A 21,191-nucleotide genomic window follows, 5' to 3' on the forward strand; every position below is an offset into this window, starting at 1 on the left:
ATTAATAGATGAATAAGCATAGTTTAGTCAATTCAATAGCTAAAATAGTGTTTTACAATTCTCATTTAATTGACAAGATTGTTAGATTGTTGGCTCGAATAGTTATGTTGTTTGGTATTGGACATTCCTAAGTAAGTAATGCTATCTACTCATTGAATTTTTAATTTCATATTTTGAAAAAATGAAAAGGATTAGATACATTATGTATAATGTTGCCCATAGCATTTGTTTTAAATGTTTTTTAGGTTTTTTAGTTAGTGGGCAAGTAGGACGAGAGTGCTATGTTGGCAATCTTTTGTTAGTTGGACTTACGGGTATGAGATGAGATAGATTTATATGCCTATGGATAGTTGTTGGGTTCAATTGAGTTTAGATATGTATATATACGTGATGAATTTTAAAAGTTTGATCATTCAATCAGATTACGGTTTATCAGATATATTTGATAATGGGTCAATATTGATTATATTTGAGATTGTGTGCTTCAAGTAGGTACCATGTCATTACTCTTATTTTTGTTGGCTTTGGAGTGTGGGTATATTACCTCTTGAATTAGGTTATCTCTTGTCGGTTGAATGATGTCCGCCTCCTGTTTGGACAGATCAAGCCATTAGATGTTGCTGTGGATCACTTGGAATTTCGTGCTCGGGTGATGGTGAGGTCGTTGCCTCTTCCAATGAGACTAGCTTGCTTAGAATGAGGGTTACAATCGAGGTTTCCCGTCCGGAGCAAATTGCCTTTAATTGGATTATCAAAGAGGATCAATGCTTTTCTTCTAATCGAGCATGTTAACTATTGAGAACACCGGTCACCATGCGCAAATGATGCCAAGGTCGTCCTTATTTAGTACTTCCTTACTACTCAATGCTATATATATGTAATTTAGCTCATCATGTTGCTCATTTCATCTTAGTCATAATGAATCGATCATGTTGTAATCAATATCTCAAAAATAGTTTGATTCATCTGATTTTGTGGGTGACAATGGCAAGTATGAACTTGTCGCAAGATTGGTATTGTAAATTTGTGCCCTAACTTATCTTTTCGAATATTCTAATTTTCAGCCTTACATACGCTTTTGCATCTTGTCTACCATTTTTGTGTCAATGTCTTTTTTTTATTGGATTGTAGATGAAATTCAGAGAACGAAGCTCGAGTTTTCCAAGACACGCTGATTAATTTCGATGAGTTCGAATGCGTTGTAGCTTCGCAAGTTGATAGGCTTGGACATTGTTGCCAAGGTTGAATTTTGATTATGTGGTGATGTTCCTCTCGTTTCTTGGCAGTCTGTGGTTACGTACTTTGACAGTGATGGCGATGTTCGAGCTTATGGTGGTGCTCTTATAGTGGTTTTGGGAGAATTATCCTAAACCTATTGCAATTGTGCCAATTCAGTCCTAAACTTTTTTTTTTTGCAATTTAGTCCTAAACCTTTTATAAATATGCCAATTCAGTCTTTAGAGGCCAAAATTGGCCGGCGGAGGGCCGGGCCCAGGCGTGGACGCCGTGGAGACAAATGGCGAACCAATTTTTTAATAATTTTTTTTCGATTTTTTTAATTTTTTTCGAATTTTTTTTCGAATTTTTTATTTTTATTTTTTTCCTCATTCTTCTTCCTCTGGCCGGCGAGGCTGACCTCGCCGACCACCGGCGAAGGCGAGCCTCGCCCGACGCGAGGCCGCCGTCGCCCGGCCAGGCGAGGCTCGGCCTCGCCGGATCTGCGACGGCGGCCTCGCCCGGCCAAGGCGAGGCTCGGCCTCGCCGGGCCGCGGCGACGGCGGCTTGCCGGCCACTGGCCGTAACCGAGATCCGGCGAGGCTCGCCTCGCCATGGCCGAGCGAGGCCGAGCCTCGCCTTGGCCGGGCGAGGCTCGCCTTCGCCGGTGGCGGCGGGCGAGCCTCGCCGGTGGCGAGGCGAGTCGGCCTCGCCGGCCGTAGAAGAAGGAGGTAAAAATCAAAAAAATCGAAAAAATTAAAAAAATCGAAAAAAATTAAAAAATTATTTAAAAATCGGTTTCCGGCCAGCTCTCGGCCGGCCATTCACTCATTCCGATTTTGGCCAAGGACTAAATTGGCATATTTATAAAAAAGTTTAGGACTAAATTGCAAAAAAAAAGTTTAGGACTGAATTGGCACATCGGTAGGTTTAGTGGTTTTGGTTTTTGATCATTTCGGAGTACGGCGGCCGCGGTTTAGATTGTGGTCAATGTAAGGTCGAGGGAGGGCCCCAACTTCGGAGACAACGTCGTCTAACAACCTTAGTGAACAAATACACAGATGGGGAGAGAGAGGGGGGTACCACAGTGACGGCGGCGACCGCGACGGAGGAGCGGCGTTGAGATGGAACATCAAAGGCAGAGCGTGGAGACGTGATTGGGAAAAGAACACAATTTAAAGACCCAATTGAAAAATAAAAATTTGGAAGGCTTGATTGAAAAGACAAAAAGGCATATACTCTGGATTATAACGAGTTCAAAACGATGTTTTGTAGTTAATTACGACAACGTAATCGAGATCAATTATGCTTGATGAAGGAGACGAACTTGTCCTTCAATTCCACGGCCTTCTCGTACTCGGGATCGGCCAGGTGAAAGGAATGCTCGACCCCAACGTGCTCCACCAATTCCACGCTCCCTCTCCACCCACTCTTCTTCAACTCCTGGCAGTACCCAATCGCCACCTCCCTCAGGTGATCCTTCTCCGCCACGAACACCAGCACCTTCTCGCACCCCAGCCTCGCCAGGTCCTCCTTCGCCGGCTTCAGCCTTGGGTCCGACAGCCCGCCGTTCGCCGGGCACATGTACAGCCACATATGGTCGTCCTCGGTGCCACCGAAGTACGGGTGCACGAGTATGACCCCCACCACCCTCACGCCCGCCGCCAGCCCCATCGACCCGACCCGGGCGGCCAGCGTGTGCGATATGTTCCCCCCGGCGCTGTTGCCGCCGATGAAGACCCGCCCGAAGTCGGCGTGCTCGTTCAGCCACGGGTCGGGCCCGTCTCCGTCGGCGTGGCCCGCGACCCACCGGAGCGCGGCCCACGAGTCCTCGTAGCAGGCCGGTATGGGCCGAGCCGGGAAGAGCCCGTACTCACGGAAACGGCGATCGCCCCGGCCTCAGCCGCGACGGTGCTGGCGAAGTTGTGGTGGCGATGGGAGAAGGGGGATTGCATGCAGAACCCGCCGCCGTGAATGTAGAAGAGGAGGGGGAGCTTCCGGCCCGGGTCGGAGATGCGGGGCAAGAAGATCCGAGCGGACACGGGCGGGTCCGATGAGATGACGACGTCCTTGGATCGGACGCCGGTGTTAGGATCATCGGAGGGCGGGATCTTCTCGACGGGAGGCCTGAAGAGTTCGACGCGGCCGTCCTTGTAGACTTTGAAGAACCGGAACTCTCTGACCACCTCGTCGGTTTCCGAAGCCATTTGGGGATGGACGAGGCTCGACGAAGTGAGGTTGAGGAAGGAGGAGGCCAGGTAATAATTGAGTAGGGAAGTGGACAGTGGGACCCCCAATGTAGTACTCACCCGTCGGTCAAAGTTGGAGTCAGGAGTTCCTATGAAGGAGGAAACTTCGTTGAGGTGGGAAGTTACCTGCTCTGATTCAACCAAATTCTACACCCTCGTCAATTATTTCCCTAGGAATTTGACGCATAAAAGATTCATACGTTGTATTGAGAGTTCACTTGAGTAGAGAGCCTAGAGAAAATGAAACTCCATCTGAGTTAAAGTGGCATCTCTCTACATCATGCGCCAACAGAATTTTAGACTCTCGAGGCATTTTAGGTGGGAGAAGCATCTGGTTCCTGACCTAATCTAATAGTTGCAGCTGACAATCTGCTCCTCGATAGAACTCTTGCCTATCCCAATCCAAGTTCCCGAGCACATTGCCGCTTGGACGAAAGGATCATCCACATCCACAAAGGGCTCAAAATGAATATTACATCTTTGTTCGTCCCGATGGCAACGAGCAATAATAGTTCCACACACGGGGAACGAGATAGAGAATGCGGTAGTCATCATCCTTGAATTCACTTCATGTAGAACATCACACGAATGTGGTATTTAGAAGCTGATAAAACACATGCATACATGAATTAAGCTTCTCGTGCGATCGAACATCCCTGTTCTCAGCAAGGGGATAAAGAAGTAACAGAGCAGACTCGACCCACCAAAGCTTTGATCTAGTAACGCAGACACGAGTCAGAACTGAAAAGATAACACAACAACAAAAGACACTTCAGAACAATTCTCACTTCCGACGACTGTCAACTGATGATCGATGACTTATTATTAACCCAACCAAGATCAGGTAGACGCTTAACGACGAATTACAGACACTGCCTCGCTCCCGAATCTTGATTCAGGAAAGAAGCAAACTTCTTCACCAGTTCCGCGGCCTTGTCGGAACCCGGCTTGAACAGGTGAAACACGTGATCCTCTCCTTCAGTCTCCACAATCTCCACCACCCCCTCCCACCCGCTCTTCTTCAACGCCTCGTAGTACGACCGCCCCCTCTCCTTCAGATGGTCCCTCTCCGCCACGAACACAAGCGCCTTCTGCGCCGCCATTTTCTTCAAGTTCGGGTCGTACGCCGGGTTCGTCCGCGGGTCCGTCGCGCCCGAGCTCGAAGGGTATATGATCTCCATCAGCTTATCCGGCCCGTCGTTCCTGAAAAACGGCTGCAACAGAGCCACGCCCGCGATCCTCAGCCCCGGCAGCCCCTCCACCCCGGCCCGCGTGGCCACGTGATGAGCGATGTTGCCCCCGGCGCTGTCGCCGGCGAGGAACACCCGATCGAAATCGGCGTGGTCGCGGAGCCACGGCTCGGCCTCGGCCCCTCTCTCCCCCAGGGCCTGCGCGGCGACCCACCGGACCGCGGCCCACGCGTCGTCGTAGGCGGCGGGAAGCAGGTGCTCCGGCGCCCACCGGTAATCCACGGAGACGGCGACAACCCCGGCGGCGGAGGCGACGGTGTTGAGGTGCCTGGTGTAGATGGCGGAGAAGGGGGACTCGATGCAGTAGGCTCCGCCGTGGATGTAGACGAGGAGGGGGAGCTTGCGGGCCGGATCGGAGTGCCCGGGTAGGAAGAGGCGGACCGAGAGGTCGGGGTCGGAGGAGAACCGGACGTCCTTGGATTGGACGCCGGTATGGGGGTCGAGGGAGGCGGGGACGGTGTCGGTGCCCTGGAACCTGTCGATTCGGCCGTCCTTGTAGATCCGGAAGAAGGGACAGTCGAAGGCGATTTCGCCGGCGCCGGGGGTCGAGTCCATGGTTGGCGAGAGCGAGTGAGAGAGCAGCTGGAGATCGTCTGTTGGAGTCAATAGGGAGGGGGACGGAACTGGGTCGGGTCGGGGGATGTCGTGTTTTGGTGTCTTTGCCTTGGTTTCGGCGACGTGCCGTGGTCAACGGCGAAACGGTTGACGTGTCACCTCAACGTGGGGAACGGGCCAAGTTTAATATTTTCTCAAGTTTGGTTGGTTGGATCGGGCAGGACATGTTTGGTTGGAGCGAAGCCCAGACGTAATTACCTACTCAGAAGAAAGCCTCGGCTGGTCACGACCTTTTCGTCTTTGTCAGGGAAGGCCCAAAAGTCTCGTCGGACCCGTGGGAAGTTTTTGTATCCCGAGCGGATCTTTCCGCAATCGTCTATGTTTTTTCCTTCCCCTTCTTTTCTGTTGCTATTTTCAAATCGGAAAGCATTATGAAAAGGCCATCGAGTGTGCTTGAAGCGATCTAAAGAAAAGTGCGGATGGAAATGGGAAAATCTCTTTATGGTGGTCCTCTTCCCCTTTTTCTCTTTAACCTCCCACGACAAACAGACGCTGAATTTTGTTTTTGCTTCATTTCTAGATCTAAATTCCCAGGCGACTTTGTTATTAATATATATAAAGATTAATACCATAGGGTTTTCTATCTATTATCACGTCTTTATCCATAAAATTGAAAGTTGGATTTCGACCTTTATTTAGATGGGTAGGAGATTATTCATCATTCACAATCATATCCCATATTCATGAGTATTAAGATTTTGTCTAATTATTTCGATCAATGTTGTGTGACAACGGTACTGGCCATTTAACCACAATAAAATATTTGCGCCTAAAAGGAGAAAAATCGAGCCACTTTTCCACGAGCGATTGAATCATTCAAAGCGGGACAACGTGAGAGAGAAGACGCTAGTTTTCCACGCAATCGATCGGCAAACAGTAAAAAATTACCCCGAAAAAGGGAAAAGTCAAGCCCAAATTGCCGCACGGTCAGGTGGTGCTCCGGACATTTTAACTAAAAAAAAGAGGACCGAGAGAATCAACGCCGACGTGGCACGAGGAAGAAAACGACGTCGTCCTGCACCGTCTCTTTTCCCCCCTTCGTTCTCGTTCCTTTCTCGAGCTGTTGCCACACAGCTCACAAAAACAAAAGAAAAAACGGAAAAGAAAAAACAGAACGAACGAACTACTGCTTCTCAGACCAAAAAAAAAAAAAAAAAAACCTACTACTTCAGATTGCGAAACAGAGATCTGTTAAAAATCCGAGAAGCAGCAACAAAGCGAAGTGAGCGGGCAACGGTCCTCGCCTCGGTGCACCTAATCATTCCCCTCACTCCTTCACGAGAAAAAAGCTGCCCCCTCCTTTCTCTCTCTTTCTGTTTCTCTCCCTCTCTCTCTCTCTCTCTCTCTCCGCGCTCCCGTATTTTCTCGAGAAAATGAGGGGGAAGGAAGCCTGAGGACATTTCGAAAGGGAAAAAAGAGAGCGAGCTTCGGATAACCAAGGAGGAAGAAAGGAAGGAGAGAAGACTCCCCGAGCTGCCAGATGCTTTTTCGTTCTGCTTCCTCGAGCTCCCGCGACGATGGCCGACGATCTCTGTTCCTTCACCAAGGTACGGCCGATGGAGTGCCTCCGGCGGAAATCGCCGGCGGGATTTCGTGCGCGGAGCACGTGGTGTTTGTCCGTGTCGGCAGAGCTCCGACGTTTTTCGAGCGGATTGATGATTTTCTTATTTTCCCCTGATCTGAGCAGCTGATAATTTAGCTCGCAAATTTTCTTTTTTTTTTTTTTTTTTTTTTTTTTTTTTTGCCCTTAATATCCATTTAAAGCAAGCGAATCCAGCTCCCGATTGATTCCGTGGCTTTCCCTTTTGGCCATAAATCGTTCGATCGAGTCCGATTCGATGTTCCTCCGCCCGCTTGCATAAATCCTCGTCCCGGCATTGCTCTTTCTGTCGGGAGTCCCCATGAATGGAGTTCCTACGTGCTGCGTAACCCTAAGTGTTTTGCGTCGGCTTTTATGTACAGGAATCTTTCGGCATCAAGTCTGTGAAGAAATCCCCGCTGGTGCTGCGGATGGTTGTGCTGGCCTTCGCGACCATCTGCGGCGTTTACATTTGCTCGATTTGCATCAAGCAAATTGGCTTTCAGACCAAGTCGGTCCTTTTGAATGTGGAAGTGATCAATCGTCCGTGTCCGGAGCCGATGATCGAGCCGTGGGAAATTCCTTATCTGCACTATCCCAAGCCCCAAACTTACAGTAGGTACGTCATTGCATACGGTGGATTGGGTTCGGATCTCATGTAATTTTTACTGATCAGTTGCTTCTTATGCATAAAGGGCTGAATGTTCGTGCAATCCTGTACGGTACTTTGCCATTTTCTCGATGCAGAGGTCCGGTAGTGGGTGGTTCGAGACTTTGCTGAACAATCACACGAATATTAGCTCGAATGGGGAAATTTTCTCTGTTAAGATTAGAAGGAGCAACATTTCCATGATAACTGAGACTTTGGATAAAATTTATAACCTGGACTGGATGAGTAGCGCGTCAAAGAACGAGTGCACGGCTGCAGTTGGCTTAAAATGGATGCTTAATCAGGTGATTGCACCTAATAAAGTATTGTTTTATTCCAGTGTTTATCTCCGTTATGTATCTGTAATAAAGCCGATTTCTCTTGGATATTGTACCGTCCGTGTAGCACCTGCGAACTTCTTAATAGATATAATCCAGCCCTAGTTATACAAGCTTTTGGCAAATCATGCATTGTCGGTTTTTCTTATTCCAGCTGCAAATTCCAGATTCTCTCTAGTCAACAATGCGTGCTTTAATGTGAATAAACTTATTAAGTATAATTTCCATTCTTATTTTGCTTCTCTAGTTGGTTATTTATACTTCTTTTCAAAGAGGTATAGAATCTCCTCTCATACTCAATCTTGTCTATCTATATTTATCATCCGCACTTTATGATGGCTCGTTATAAAGATTCTGATATTCGGATATTCCTAGTTTGACAAACTGAGATATTTTATGCCCAGAAATACTGCTTAAAGAAATCAGGGCAAATCTTGGTCAATCTTAGTGACAGTGCCAGTATGTGCATTAAAGTGGTGCCTGGTTCCAAGGATTGATACCATTGAGAGGGGCCAATGAGTAAATTTCAATTTCCTGCTCTGTTACAAATGCTCGAGAAAATTTTCTGAGTATGATTTGAATTCTCAAGAAACAAAGAACGTGATAAATCCTCAATGGATGTGCTAAAACAATCCAGGAATTTTCCAGTGACCTTACGTCTTAGTTTCCTCCAACTACCTGATCAGGAATCCCCTGTTCAGATTAGAAGGATTGCCATGCGTCTAGAATGCCAAAATGGCATTTACAAGGGAAATAGCCAATTGAAGATATGCTTTATAGAAATGTTATAATTTTCTCATGAGATGGAATGATTTATATGTTCCTTTCACCCTTTTTTCCAGCCACGATGTTTCTTTTATTTTGATTCAAAAGAAACTGCAGCCTTTTTTCTGCCATTGCTTTTCCTGTTCTGGAACTTTGGCGCACCAAGTATGTGCTCTTCCAAATCAAGAATTCAGTCATTAAAGTAGAAATGGTTTAATTAGCTTGATAATGCGATGTGATACAATTTGTTTTTCTGATCCTCAGTAATATTTGGGGCTGCATTAGTTGAGACCTATCAGGACACTTCTTCTTTAATGTTCGGATGATTAAAATGTAGATACTGCAGAAGAGTTATTGTCGTAAGCCATGTACCTTTTTTGCTTCATTAAGTAGCATATTGTTGTATAAAAAGCAAGGGTTGTAGTTTCTGTGTAGAATATCCTGTATCTCCTTTAAGATTCTGCAGAGAACACCGCTATTCATGTAAAACTGATTTGATGGGAACAAATGTGATTGGTCATTTGTTTCCCTCATCTATCTTTCGCACATCTGTATGGGCAAAACCAGGCCCTTGTTACTTGCTGATCAATGTGCGATTGCTAATTCACGGCATTCAAGCATATCCTTGTGCTCTATTTAAATAGCTTGAAGTTGTCTTTTTTATTTGTGATGATTTATGAGACAGTAAGAGACTTTCTTTCTGCCTCCATTATTAGCTGCTCTTTCCTTGCACTGGATGGAATTTTTGTTTTCTTATGAGGTTGCCTGACTTTCTCCTGGGGATTTAAGGGTATTTTTCTACCAATGCGTAATGCAGGGTCTGATGCAGCATCATGAAGAAATAGTAGACTACTTCAGAAACCGGGGTGTTTCAGCTATTTTCCTCTTCAGAAGAAATCTTTTGCGCAGAATGATATCAGTGCTTGCAAATTCCTATGATCGAGATGCCAAGCTACTAAATGGCACTCACAAATCTCATGTGCATTCACCCCATGAGGTGTCTTGTCCCTCCCTTCCTCTCAAACCGTCTGTGTACATACACTAACAAAGCTTATTTTGTGATGGATATCTCTAAGCGACATAAAAGAGAAAGAGTCTTACTTAGTGGATGTGTGATGCTTTCAGGCTGAGATACTAGCAAGATATAAGCCTTCGTTGAATTCTACCTTGCTTATAGCCGACCTGAGGCAAGTGCAAGAGATGACAGCGAAAGCCCTGGAGTACTTCAAGAGCACCAGGCATATCGTCCTCTATTATGAGGATGTTGTGAAGAACCGCACTGTAAGGAAAACTGTTTTCCTTTTGGTTGTTGCTTGTGTTATCTGCTGACATCCCAGATTGTATGGATGAATTTAATTCATGACACATATCCTGATCGGGAAAAGAGTAAGGGAAGAACCATTTCTCTTGTGTGCAGAAATTATTAGATGTTCAAGATTTTCTCAAGGTTCCACGCCTGGATCTGAAGAGTCGCCAGGTCAAGATACACAAGGGCTCCTTATCTAATCAAGTTGAAAACTGGAATGAGATTGAAAAGACGCTGAGAGGAACGCAATTTGAGAGCTTTCTTCATACGGATTATCGGAAATAAAGCGTTAGGATCGTGTACATATTAATTCTTCTCCTTAATCTGTTTCTTCATTTTTTTTTTTGGTAAGCAGGTGCCCACAGGTCAGCCACCCTGTTGAAATTTTGTTCATGGCAACTGCATTTTGGTCATCCTTCTTTCTTTCTTTATTTCTTTTAATTTACCTTATCTTCCTACCAAAATTCTAATTATATTCAATTAATTCTTTTTTCCACTGTCTGGGTTCCAATTGGGAATCTTGAAACTGGGCTTTGATTGATTGGGGCAAGAGAAAATTCAGTTCTACTTCGTTTTTCGTTGTGCTGCCATTCCCTGTTTTTCCCTTGCAAATGAGTGGTTGACAATCGGTTTATCTCTACATCTGCGCACCATGGAACAGAGAACGCAGAGGATTAAACATTTGAATTTGCGATCAGTATCTACTCAATCGCCCGCTCAGGAGAAAGAATTTTCATATTCTTGGATGAACCGGGTGTGTGTGAGCTCAATGCATTCCGATACTCGAACTATAAATGCATCGGCATGATTTTAAGAATATTTTTTGTGCTAATTGCATCGTATGTCACCAAGGTAACATTGCAATCAGGCGCGCCGTTAAAGAAATAGTAGGCCTCTCAATATCAAAGCTGCTTTCTCAACAGCTTAATGGTCAAGTGAATGACATCAATGGGGAGAGATCAACAATTTAGATTCTTGTCGAACATAGTATATTATTATCTTCACGCACGGGTCTATATTTCGGTGCTTTGAATGATTCAAGTCAAATTAGATGGATGGGAGGTCCCGGCATCAATGATTATCCTCTGAAATATTCGCCTCAGGCCAGTTTCGACCGGTGAAGGGCGTGTCTCCGTTTCGAGCCCACCTCAGTGCAACGGCGAGGAAAGCTTCTTCGTCGCGTGCTTGCGAGTCAAACTCGAAAACTCAATTCTGACGAATCTTCCCCCCGGTTCAGCGATCCATCCGTCCCTCTGGACTTATCTTTCGACTATTTTAATGAGGAAGAGAGCGAAAACAAAAACGTGATGCTCTAACAAACGTGAAGAGAAACTCCATGCATGACGGTGACTTGGTCTCCTGCTAGTGCTCATACAGTCGTGGTTGAAGTTTCACATCAGTGCATGCTTGATCGATGCGCATGTAATTCGGGTAGATGGAACGGACAAATGGGAAGGGAGCGAAGATTCTGAAAGAGGACGTCATGGAGAGCCGACCATGATAACCGGATGATATGTCCTACTGTTGGAGCATTATGTGTCCACATTCATCATAATAGGGTCTCCAAGTAAATAAGACGTGCTATTCAAATGATGTCGATCAGATAATCCATGCCTGCATCGTTACGACCCCAATGACGCCTTTCGGACAACGATTGATGGAACTTTTTTCATCTTAACCTTCTCCGAGCTGATCTCATGAAGTTATTCATTAGCGTACTGAAGTTGATCGAGGTGGGCCTGATCTCCCTCGCCTCTCTTCTCCCCTCACAGTGACGTTTTTTCTCTCTCATTCTTTATGTTTCGGAAAAAGGTTTGTTCTCCAACCAACTTAATGATCGGTGCTTCACTCATACGGAGAACACCCACCGATCGAAGGCCACTTTCTTCCAGTCAGAAATGGTGGGAATTGACCTTGTTGTTAGAGATATTCAATACCGACGCCTTCTCTTCCTCTCTCGTCTTCTATACTTTGGATATATAAAGGGCGATATTTTCTTGAAAAGTTAATTGGGGAGATAATGAACGGATTAGTGTCAGTTATTGGGAAGGTACATTTTGAAGAGTAATTTAGTCTTCTTCTTTGCTAGTGAGCCCTAATACTCATTATATACATTGATGTCATCCGTAATTATGATAATGATAATTTCTCCTCTTTCGATTACAAGGTATCAGAGCCACAAAAATAGATCTTTTACCCTAGCCGCTAGCGGTCACCATTATGTCACCACAGAAACTACTGTTGCTGGACAATAACATCCATGGCGCTCTAGCCACTGTTGCCAAGGCTCGGTGACCAGATCTGGCATCGTCCAAACCGTAGCCATGGTCACCTATCCTCGCGACTAGATTTGGTATAGCAGACAAGGTTTATTCCTCCTTCCTCGCTTGGGGAGCATCCAATGTGTTAGATTTCGGAGTAGTTTCAATAGGACATGAACTTCTTCTAGGTTATGCGCGTGTACTTACCCATCTGTCAGGGTATTCTCTTTGGGCATCTAGGTTACCGTGTGAATGTACGTGTAATTTGAAGATAATGCTTGGGTCATTGTCAATCCAAAGGGAGAAATGAAAGGTTCTACTATTATTGGCCCTATTGGAAAGAAATGAGTCGATATATGGCCAAGGATTGCAAGTGCAGTGAATGCAATCTTTAAGAATTTGGTTGGTTGGTTTCCATAGGATGATTAGTGGATTCACTTCTTTACGAAGAGTGACATAGGTTTGTTTGCAGTTATAGAATTTTGATAGGTTTTTTTTGTTGATCTAGGACTTCATGTTCGATGGTTTAGTGTCGATGCTAGCTTTGGATAACTAAGCAGTTTAATGCCTTAAGGGATGACTTTATGTTTAAAGATGTGATCAATGTTTAGTGAATTTATGTTTGGCGCCAAAGTTCTCTATTTATTATTGAGTTATGGCTAGAAACTCTGAACCTAGTGTGAGCGTAGATACTAGTTTTACTAATCTGAATTTAAGTTCTGTCAAGCTAGATGGGATCAATTACCCTTCTTGGTCTATGGCAGTAAATATGTTCCTATTGGCTACCAAATAGTTAAGTTATCTAACTTCACCTCCACCTTCAAATAAAATAGATAAAATGAAGGTGGATGATTGTTGTGGAATATCATGGATTCTAAGATTAGTCCTCAAGTTGTGCAGTGTACATCAGCCAAAGCCATTTGTGACAAGTGTGCTCTTATGTTTTTAGGTAGAGATGACATGACCCATGTTTGTGATATTTCAGAGGAGTTATTTGATCTACGTGTGGGAGATATGTCTATGCCTAATTACTATTCCAAGTTTACCACTCTTTGCGAGAGATTGCACACTTATTTGCTTGTCATTAATGACATTAGTGAGTTGACCAAGCGTTAGGCAGAAAAGAGAGTTATGTTATTTCTTTGGTCTTACTCATTCTTCTCTTCAACAGCAAATTACTTCTTAGAGTACTCTTCCATCAATTGATGAGGTCTTTCTCGAGTTATTTGATACATGCTTACTTCATTATCTTCACTCTATTATGCACCTATAGCAAGTGCTATGGTTTCTCTTCAGGTGGTCGTGGAGGTCAGTAGCATGGTCCCTGTGGCTATGGTCCTTGTTGCCATGGTAGACCTGGTTTTTCTCCTTATTGTGGCCGTGATGGCGATGGGGGTGCTAGAAGTTCCAATTATTGAAACCATTGTTGGTGAGTTGGCCATACTAAGGCTTATTGCCATACTCTACATCCCGAGCTACATCCACAGGCTACTTATGCCGATGTGGGTGAGTCCCAAATGTAGAAGGTTCTCGATTTAGTCACGAGAATTACCTAGCACCATTTAGTACTTCCCCACCGGGTGGTGGATTCCTTAGCTCCTACTACTATTTCAGGATAGACTTTTTCAAATAGTTCATCTTGTTTACTCTCTTACGCGTCTACTTCCTAGGTTGTAGACTGGGGTGCACCAATCATATGACTAGTAAATCTAACTTATTATCTGGTATTACCTCAATGTCACTTAAATCTGTTACACTTGCTGACGGTTTATAGTCTCATATCACTGGTTGGGGGATGTAATCTTAAGTCCCTCTCTTTCTCTTTCATCTATTTACCATTTACCAGTTTTCCCATATAACTTGCTTTTTGTTAGTTCCCTTACTAGAGATTTGAATTGTTTTGTGACATTTACCTCCATTCGTTACGTCTTTTAGGATATAAAGACCGAACGGATGATTGGTAAAGGGCATGAGTCCAATGAGTTGTACTACTTAAACAAAGATATTATTGACGCTGCCATTTAGAAGAGCACTGCTTATGACTTCTTTCAGATGTATTGTCGTATGGGTTATCCACAACTTGACATATTTTGTCATTTTTCTCCTATTTCATCGTTCATGATTTACAATGCTTGTCAATTTGGCATACATCATCAAGTATCTTTCCCTTTCCATGTCAAGAGTCGTGTGTCGAGTCCTTTTGAGTTAGTCCATTATGATGTTTAGGGACCATGTCTTGTCAATGATATGTTTGGTCATAAGTATTTTGTTACGTTCATGGATGATTATTCCTGTCTAACATGGTTTGCAGCGTTGTACCATGGATTATTCTATGTTTAGTTCCACTTCCTCTATTGGGTGTGTTCTCCTAATTGTGTATGCAAACGATATTATCATCACGTGATTCTATGAGTATACGAAAGTTGAAACAGTTTTTACAGACAAGTTTAGTACAAAAGATATGGGTTGTCTACGGTATTTCTTAGGCATCGAGGTGACATACTCACATGATGGTATCTCATTATCACAATGGAAATATGTTCTAGATATCCTCAATGAGGTTGATTTTTCTTGGAGTTGAGCTTGTCGATACTCCAATGGATCCTAATGTGAAACTCGATGCAGAACATGGAGACTTACTTCATGATCCAAGTAGGTATTGGGGTTAATGAGTAAGCTCAATTATGAAGACTAATTTCATGATCCAAGTAGGTATTGGAGGTTAATGAGTAAGCTCAATTATGGAGGCTTACTTCATGAACCAAGTAGGTATTGGAGGTTAATGAGTAAGCTCAATTATTTAACTATCACATGACCAGATATTTCTTTTTTGTTAGCATGATTAGTCAATTTATGAGTGCTCCTCGCACTACACATTAGGAGGTAATATTACATGTTTTTAAGTGTTTGAAAGGAGCACTAGGTGAAGGGAACTATTCAAGATCATGGACATCATAGTGTCCAATGCTGATTGGGCTAGATGTCATATTGATAGGAGATCGAATTCTGGCTATTGTGTCTTCTTGGGAGGCAATCTTATGAGTTGGAAAAGTAAGAAGCAATAGGTGGTGTTCTAATCAAGTGTAGAGGCGGAATATTGGGTCATGGCTCATGTGACTAGTTAGTTGCTTTGGCTGAAAATGTTGTTATCCGAATTTTAGCACACCATCTTCAACTTCCTTAGTTTTGTGTTGTGATAACCAATTTGCTATGCATATCACTTTAAATCCAATTTTCCATGAGCACACATAGTAGATTGGAGTGGAGAGAAAAGATTCTAAACAAGGGTTTAACACTTCAATACACATGGACCAAAGACCAACTTACTTACCTTTTCACTAAGCATTGCAAGATCGTAGAGTGACAACTTTATGTATCAAGTTGAGGCTTTTTAATATTTATGCCCCAACTCGAAGGAGTGTTGAAGGATAATTTAGTCTTCTTCATGGTTATTGAGCCATAATGCTCACTATATATATATTGATGTAATCCGTAATTATGATAATAACAATTTCTTCTCCTTCGATTACAGCACACACCAAATTATCTCGTCTTGCTTCTGCCATTTCAATTTTTCATCGAGGAGTCGAGCTGGGTGGATTGCTGACAAATTATATTTGCTTCAATCTGAAATTCCAAATTCAGGTCAGTAAAGGCTCCCCTGAACATTATGACTAAAGAATCATATCTAATCTTGGAAACTTGCAATTTCAAGCTCGTCTGAATGAATTCCTGACTCACTTTGTCGTGGCATGATTCTGCACCGATTGAAAAAGGAGGGGGCAAATCATGCAGCATTCAAAGATCTCCCTGATTTTTCTCATTAAACAAAGGGTTTCTGTGTAAACCCACAAGTCAAAATCTTAATAGGACCTGAAAATGGGAAAAGAAGAAGGAAATTCCAGATGGATCGTGTCCTCTTATTCTTCTGGTCTGCTTTGAGCTGCGTGCTTCACGACATCTTGTCCTGCGCGACTATAAAAGAGGAACACCGGCTTTTGTCATTAACCGAACTTTGTGTTCCCACAATGACTAACGAGGAATGACATCTTGTCCTGCATTTCTCTCTCTGTGGTCTAGCCTTTTGGGGATATTAACGTTGGATTTAAACTCATTCGACGTCACCAGTAAGAGTAAAGCACATCTCTCGTTTCGGGGTCTGCGCAGGGCGAAATTATCTTTCCTCTCAAAGGAAGGCTTTTTGAATTTTGAACGGAGATTCCACTCACTTTGGACCAACAATTGCTCCGCAGATCGAGTTCATGTCCGTCTGATACATTGTCAAAACTGTTGGATGATACGAGTTGTGTCGAAAGAGCTGCAGGAAGAAAAGATACAGGGAATCTTGGGCTCCGCAGTCGAACAACAATGGAGACCTTTCCTTCGACCAAAGAGCTACGCTCTCACATGTTGCAAAAAAGCTACAGGTTGACGTTTCCAGGAGGCAATATACAACAAGTCTGTTGCGTAATGACAAGAACCCAATTAGCATTTTACAACTGAAGGCGAAATGGCTGACCGGCTTCATTAATCTATCGCCATAAACTCAACCATCATCGGCACCTAGTAACCCCTCGGTCCCGTTCATTACATCATCAAATATTTTCAATTCCTCTGACCTTCGAAGACTATCCATCGCATGAAAACCTAACCTTTTTCTAGGTATAACAAAGCCTAATCATCTCATTGACTTAGCCAATAACTTGACTAAGTTCATTCGACAAATGTAATTTGTTAATTTAAGATGTTCTCCTAGATCACTCGATGAGCGCTTTTGAAATTGTGTTTTTGTTTATAACATGCTAAAAAGAGAATATATTTTTGGCATTTCATGTTCGTTAGCATGCACTAAAATTGTTTTTTTTTCCCTTTCTATTTTTAAGTTCTTAATTCTTATCAAGTACCCATGAGATATTCATTTAAAAAAAAGTATTTATAATTACAACTTTTTGACAAAATTCAGAATTAACTAAAAGCGGCCAATTTTTCGGGCACCCATATTCTTTCTCTGGAAAGAGCTTTCATTTCCTTATTAAATCTTTAGCTATCCGTCACATCTCGAACGACCATGCCTCCCACTAAAGATGACTCTTGAAAATTTTGCTTTGTGCCCATGATTTCCTTGAATGCACTCATTACCTTGAAGAAGGACAAAAAGTATACACTGCATTAATGAATCCCAGTCCTGCTGCTCAATGTTCAAAAGGAGCAAGCCTTCTGAATTTATTTACATTCAAAGTGTTGAAAACAAGTTCTTCCAATTGCGTAGAGTTAGTATAACATGAATATGCACGACACTCTCGTTACACTAAACTAGGAAAATGTCATTTTCAAAAAAGTAACATATTATATATATATATATTTTTTTTTTCTAGTATATATCTCGAAATTAGAGTTCTAGAGGATGGATTCGATGTTTACTACTTGGGTTGCATCCAAACCATGTAAACATCGATCCCTGTGAATGTGATTTTGTTAACTTTCATAATTGATTGTAGTAACGATTGAGAAAACATCAATAAAAATATGGGCCATATTGGCCATGTTGGATAAATTTTATTTTTTCTTAATCTAAATTTAGCGGTTGATGTATTTTGACTTTCTGCAACCTAAAATATTGATGCAAAGATTTATATAAAAATATAATATATATATATATATATATATATATCTTTTTGATAATTTTCAGATATTTAAATAATATTATTTTTTTTAAAGAAAAAGCAAAAAAAAAAAAATACTTTTTAGTCAAAGTCAATTCTAAATAAACAAGTGCGATGCATGGATATTGGGAAATCTTGGTCCGGATTCCTCTCGCTAACCAAAATTTGCAGATCATTCGAATGGTATGTAATGCCCATACATTTTACCTAAGTATATATAATCACATTGTAAAAGGCAAAAAGGAAGTGACTAAAAAAAGGGGGGGAAAAAAGAAAAGCCTTGGCGGAAAAAGAAGGATGAAAATACCATTTTAACCCGAGGTAAAATTTAAAAAGCGAAAGCGATAAACAAGGAAAAAATCACCCAAAAATCTTTCCCACGTCCTCAGAGTAAACGCCAACAACCACCCGGACACAGACTGAAAAATGATTATGTCACACGGAGCAAGTAGGGTATAATCTTATAATTTTCAATTAATTATAAAATAAAAATAAAAAGAGGCGGCTTCGTAATTTCTGACCTATCCCTTTCTCTCCCTTTCTCCAGTCAATCTCTCCCCCTTCCTCCCTCCTTCCCTCCCTCCCCTTCCCTTCCCTTCCCTATAAAAAATCCTGCGTGCCGACTGTTCTCCATTCTTGAATCCTCCTCAAAACCACCGCCATGGATATGGAAGTCGCGGTCCCGCTGCCGAACGTGGAGTTCAACTTCGACAGCACGTCCTCTTCTCCGTTCATGACCGCCCCCTCCAGCCCCCAGCGCTTCGGCAACTTGTATTTCAGCGCACCCACGAGCCCCACCAGAGCCTCGGCTTTCCTTCGCGAGCTGAGGAATTCGAGAAGGTCCCTTTCCTCGATACCCTTCGCCTGGGAAGAGAAGCCCGGAGTCCCGAAGGGCCAAGGGAGCGAGCTGAGCGGCGGCGGCGGCGGCGACGACGACGACGACGATTTCGAGTTCGACTTCAGTGGTCAACTGGACAGGGCTTCGGCTTCTGCCGATGAGCTCTTCGATGGAGGCAAGATCAAGCCTCTCAAACCACCGCCGAGACTGCAAGCCAGCTCGGGCGACGCTGACTCGGCGATGAGCTCGCTTCCGGCGTCCCCGAGATCGCCGTCGAGATTCGCTCAGGGGAAGAGGATGGTCCAAGAAGCTCTCTCTCCTCGCCACCACAAGAGAGACTTCGACCCCTTCTCGGCAGCCTTGGAAGAGACCCGGAAGCGACAGATGAATCTCAACCAACACGAGGACTCGAGCCGTCCTCGCGGAAGGGAAAGAAAGGCGGGATCTTCCTCGTCGTCGTGGATGTCGTCGGGCAGTTATGTACGTAAAGGGACGAGATCTTTATCGCCCTTGAGGGTGTCCGACATCATGGAGGCCGATCGAGAAGCCGAAGATCGCGCAGCGCCCTCCGCCTCCTCGTCCTCATCGAGCCATGCTTCTTCATATTTCTCTTCCCTGTTGTCGTCGATATCGTTCTCCAAGGGCTACAGGAAGTGGAGCTTCAAGGACTTCCTGCTGTTCCGCAGCGCGTCGGAGGGGCGCGGCACGGAAAAGGATCCACTGCGCAAGTACGTGGCTCTGTCGAAGAGATCGCCATTTAATTACGTAGTAGCGGACGACGTGAAGAGCTCGAGCTTCAGGTCGACGGAGAGCGTCGGCTCGGTGAGCTCGAGGAGGAGATCAGGGGCCGCGCCAGTGTCGGCGCACGAGCGGCATTACACGGTGAACAGAGCGGTTTCGGAGGAGATGAAGAAGAAGACCACCTTGCCATACAAGCACGGGCTGCTGGGTTGCCTGGGGTTCAATCCTTCTCCGGGCGTGCACGACTTGGCCCGGGTACTGGGTCGCTAACGCGCATGGACCGATCCCGATATCGCGATCCGAGTTAGACTCTCTCTCTCTCTCTCTCTCTCTCTCGTTCAAGAGAACTGTAGATTTTTGTGGTCCTGTAATATCTCTCATATTCAAAGCATATTAAGCATACACAAGCGATCTCGATTCGATTGTTTCTTTCACGTTTGTCTTGCGCTCGTAGGCCTTATTCCTGAATTGGACTCGAGGGTACAAACCTTTGTAGTTAAGACTGAACGGAAACATTGAATCAGTCCACGGCGGCTTTTCTTCTGAAGGGGAAGCTTTGCCACGGCGGCTGTTCATTTCCAAGAATTAAAGCACGACAAGAAAACAGTATTTTTAATAAACGTCGAGTGTCACCCCACATGTAGTCTGCCGACTAGTAGTTATCAGGCGTGACGCCATGAGTGACGAGGCTTGGCTGCTTCTTTTTACGTTATGTATGCAGAACGGCCTTTGGAGGCAAAGCATCGTCGAAGCCGCTTGGAAATTGTCGGGTTTTTCAAGATATACGGACAAATCACATCTCTTTCGTTATCTCTCTGCATCCGTAGTCCGACGGAAATAATTGTTGAACAGCCTCAAGATTGTAGGGTAACATGAGAAAGAACTTGGCAAAATCAAGAATGCTCTTTGAATAATATTCCCGTTCACACCCATCTCCAATCGGATACGTGCTCGAGTCTTGTACTGAACTTCACGTCCATAAAAGATGAGTTGACCTTGCCATCTGAAGCAATAACACCAGCTACATTTGCGGATATTAATGCGGGAAACCCCCAACAACAAAATTAAATTGGAAATTACAAATATCCTCAACTTTGCTATATATGTACATAATCCATCATCGTCACGTTTTAAAACCTACAATTACCATCCTCACTAATAATTTAACAGGTTGCCATTTCCTCTCCCGAAACTAAATAGAGAGAGAAGGAAAGACAATTTTAGTGTGTGGAAACAGGGACAAAACCTGGATTAGCCAAGAGAAACAGGAGCAAATCCCCACCCCACGGGAAACAAAAGTTCTCGTGCCATAATCATTGGGTTTTTGAATGATGATGCTGCGTTAGGTATAATAAAGGCGTCGTTCCGCCTTTGATTGGCACCAAATGTCTCGGTGTAAAAAAGGTCCATTTCTCTTCTTCCTCGGGAGAAAATAAAAGTTAGATGGCAATGATGAAGATTTATTCGAAAGAGGCTTTTGATGTTTAGAAAAGTTCGAGGCCCCTCCAAGCAAAGACCGAACAATTTCTGATCTGGCGATGGAGTCCTCTTTTCCTTCTCCTTTTTTCCCCTCCCCATTTCTATTTTTCCTTTCTAAATGTAAGAACTCTATTTAGATCCGTGAGGAGAATACTTAACAGCATTTCTCTTGCGAAACGAGCAATTGAAAGCGCCACGCAGAAACTTCCACAGAAGAGACTATAGAAAATCAGGCTTAATAGA

The 21,191-nt window shown here is 43.9% G+C and overlaps 3 protein-coding genes and 1 pseudogene across 3 annotated transcripts; 2 read left to right on the forward strand and 2 right to left on the reverse strand.

The window, feature by feature from the left end:
• Window positions 1-2,402: 2,402 nt before the first annotated feature.
• On the reverse strand, window positions 2,403-3,878 carry LOC104418751 (annotated as a pseudogene).
• A 182-nt stretch (window positions 3,879-4,060) lies between these two features.
• On the reverse strand, window positions 4,061-5,381 carry LOC104418752 (2-hydroxyisoflavanone dehydratase). Its single transcript, XM_010030189.3, has one exon. The coding sequence runs from the start codon at window positions 5,267-5,269 to the stop codon at window positions 4,328-4,330; it is 942 nt and encodes a 313-aa protein (XP_010028491.2). The 5' UTR covers window positions 5,270-5,381; the 3' UTR covers window positions 4,061-4,327.
• A 1,420-nt stretch (window positions 5,382-6,801) lies between these two features.
• LOC104418753 (nodulation protein H) lies at window positions 6,802-10,537 on the forward strand. The gene is made up of 6 exons (XM_010030190.3): window positions 6,802-6,876; window positions 7,292-7,527; window positions 7,604-7,862; window positions 9,478-9,657; window positions 9,786-9,941; window positions 10,078-10,537. Exons 1-6 carry the CDS (start codon window positions 6,847-6,849, stop codon window positions 10,249-10,251), a joined length of 1,035 nt encoding a protein of 344 aa, XP_010028492.1. The 5' UTR covers window positions 6,802-6,846; the 3' UTR covers window positions 10,252-10,537.
• A 7,900-nt stretch (window positions 10,538-18,437) lies between these two features.
• LOC104418754 lies at window positions 18,438-20,014 on the forward strand. Its single transcript, XM_010030191.3, has one exon. The coding sequence runs from the start codon at window positions 18,552-18,554 to the stop codon at window positions 19,737-19,739; it is 1,188 nt and encodes a 395-aa protein (XP_010028493.2). The 5' UTR covers window positions 18,438-18,551; the 3' UTR covers window positions 19,740-20,014.
• The last annotated feature ends 1,177 nt before the right edge of the window (window positions 20,015-21,191 follow it).

This window comes from Eucalyptus grandis, chromosome 9, assembly GCF_016545825.1.
Source record: "Eucalyptus grandis isolate ANBG69807.140 chromosome 9, ASM1654582v1, whole genome shotgun sequence".
NCBI classification, from domain to species: domain Eukaryota; kingdom Viridiplantae; phylum Streptophyta; class Magnoliopsida; order Myrtales; family Myrtaceae; genus Eucalyptus; species Eucalyptus grandis.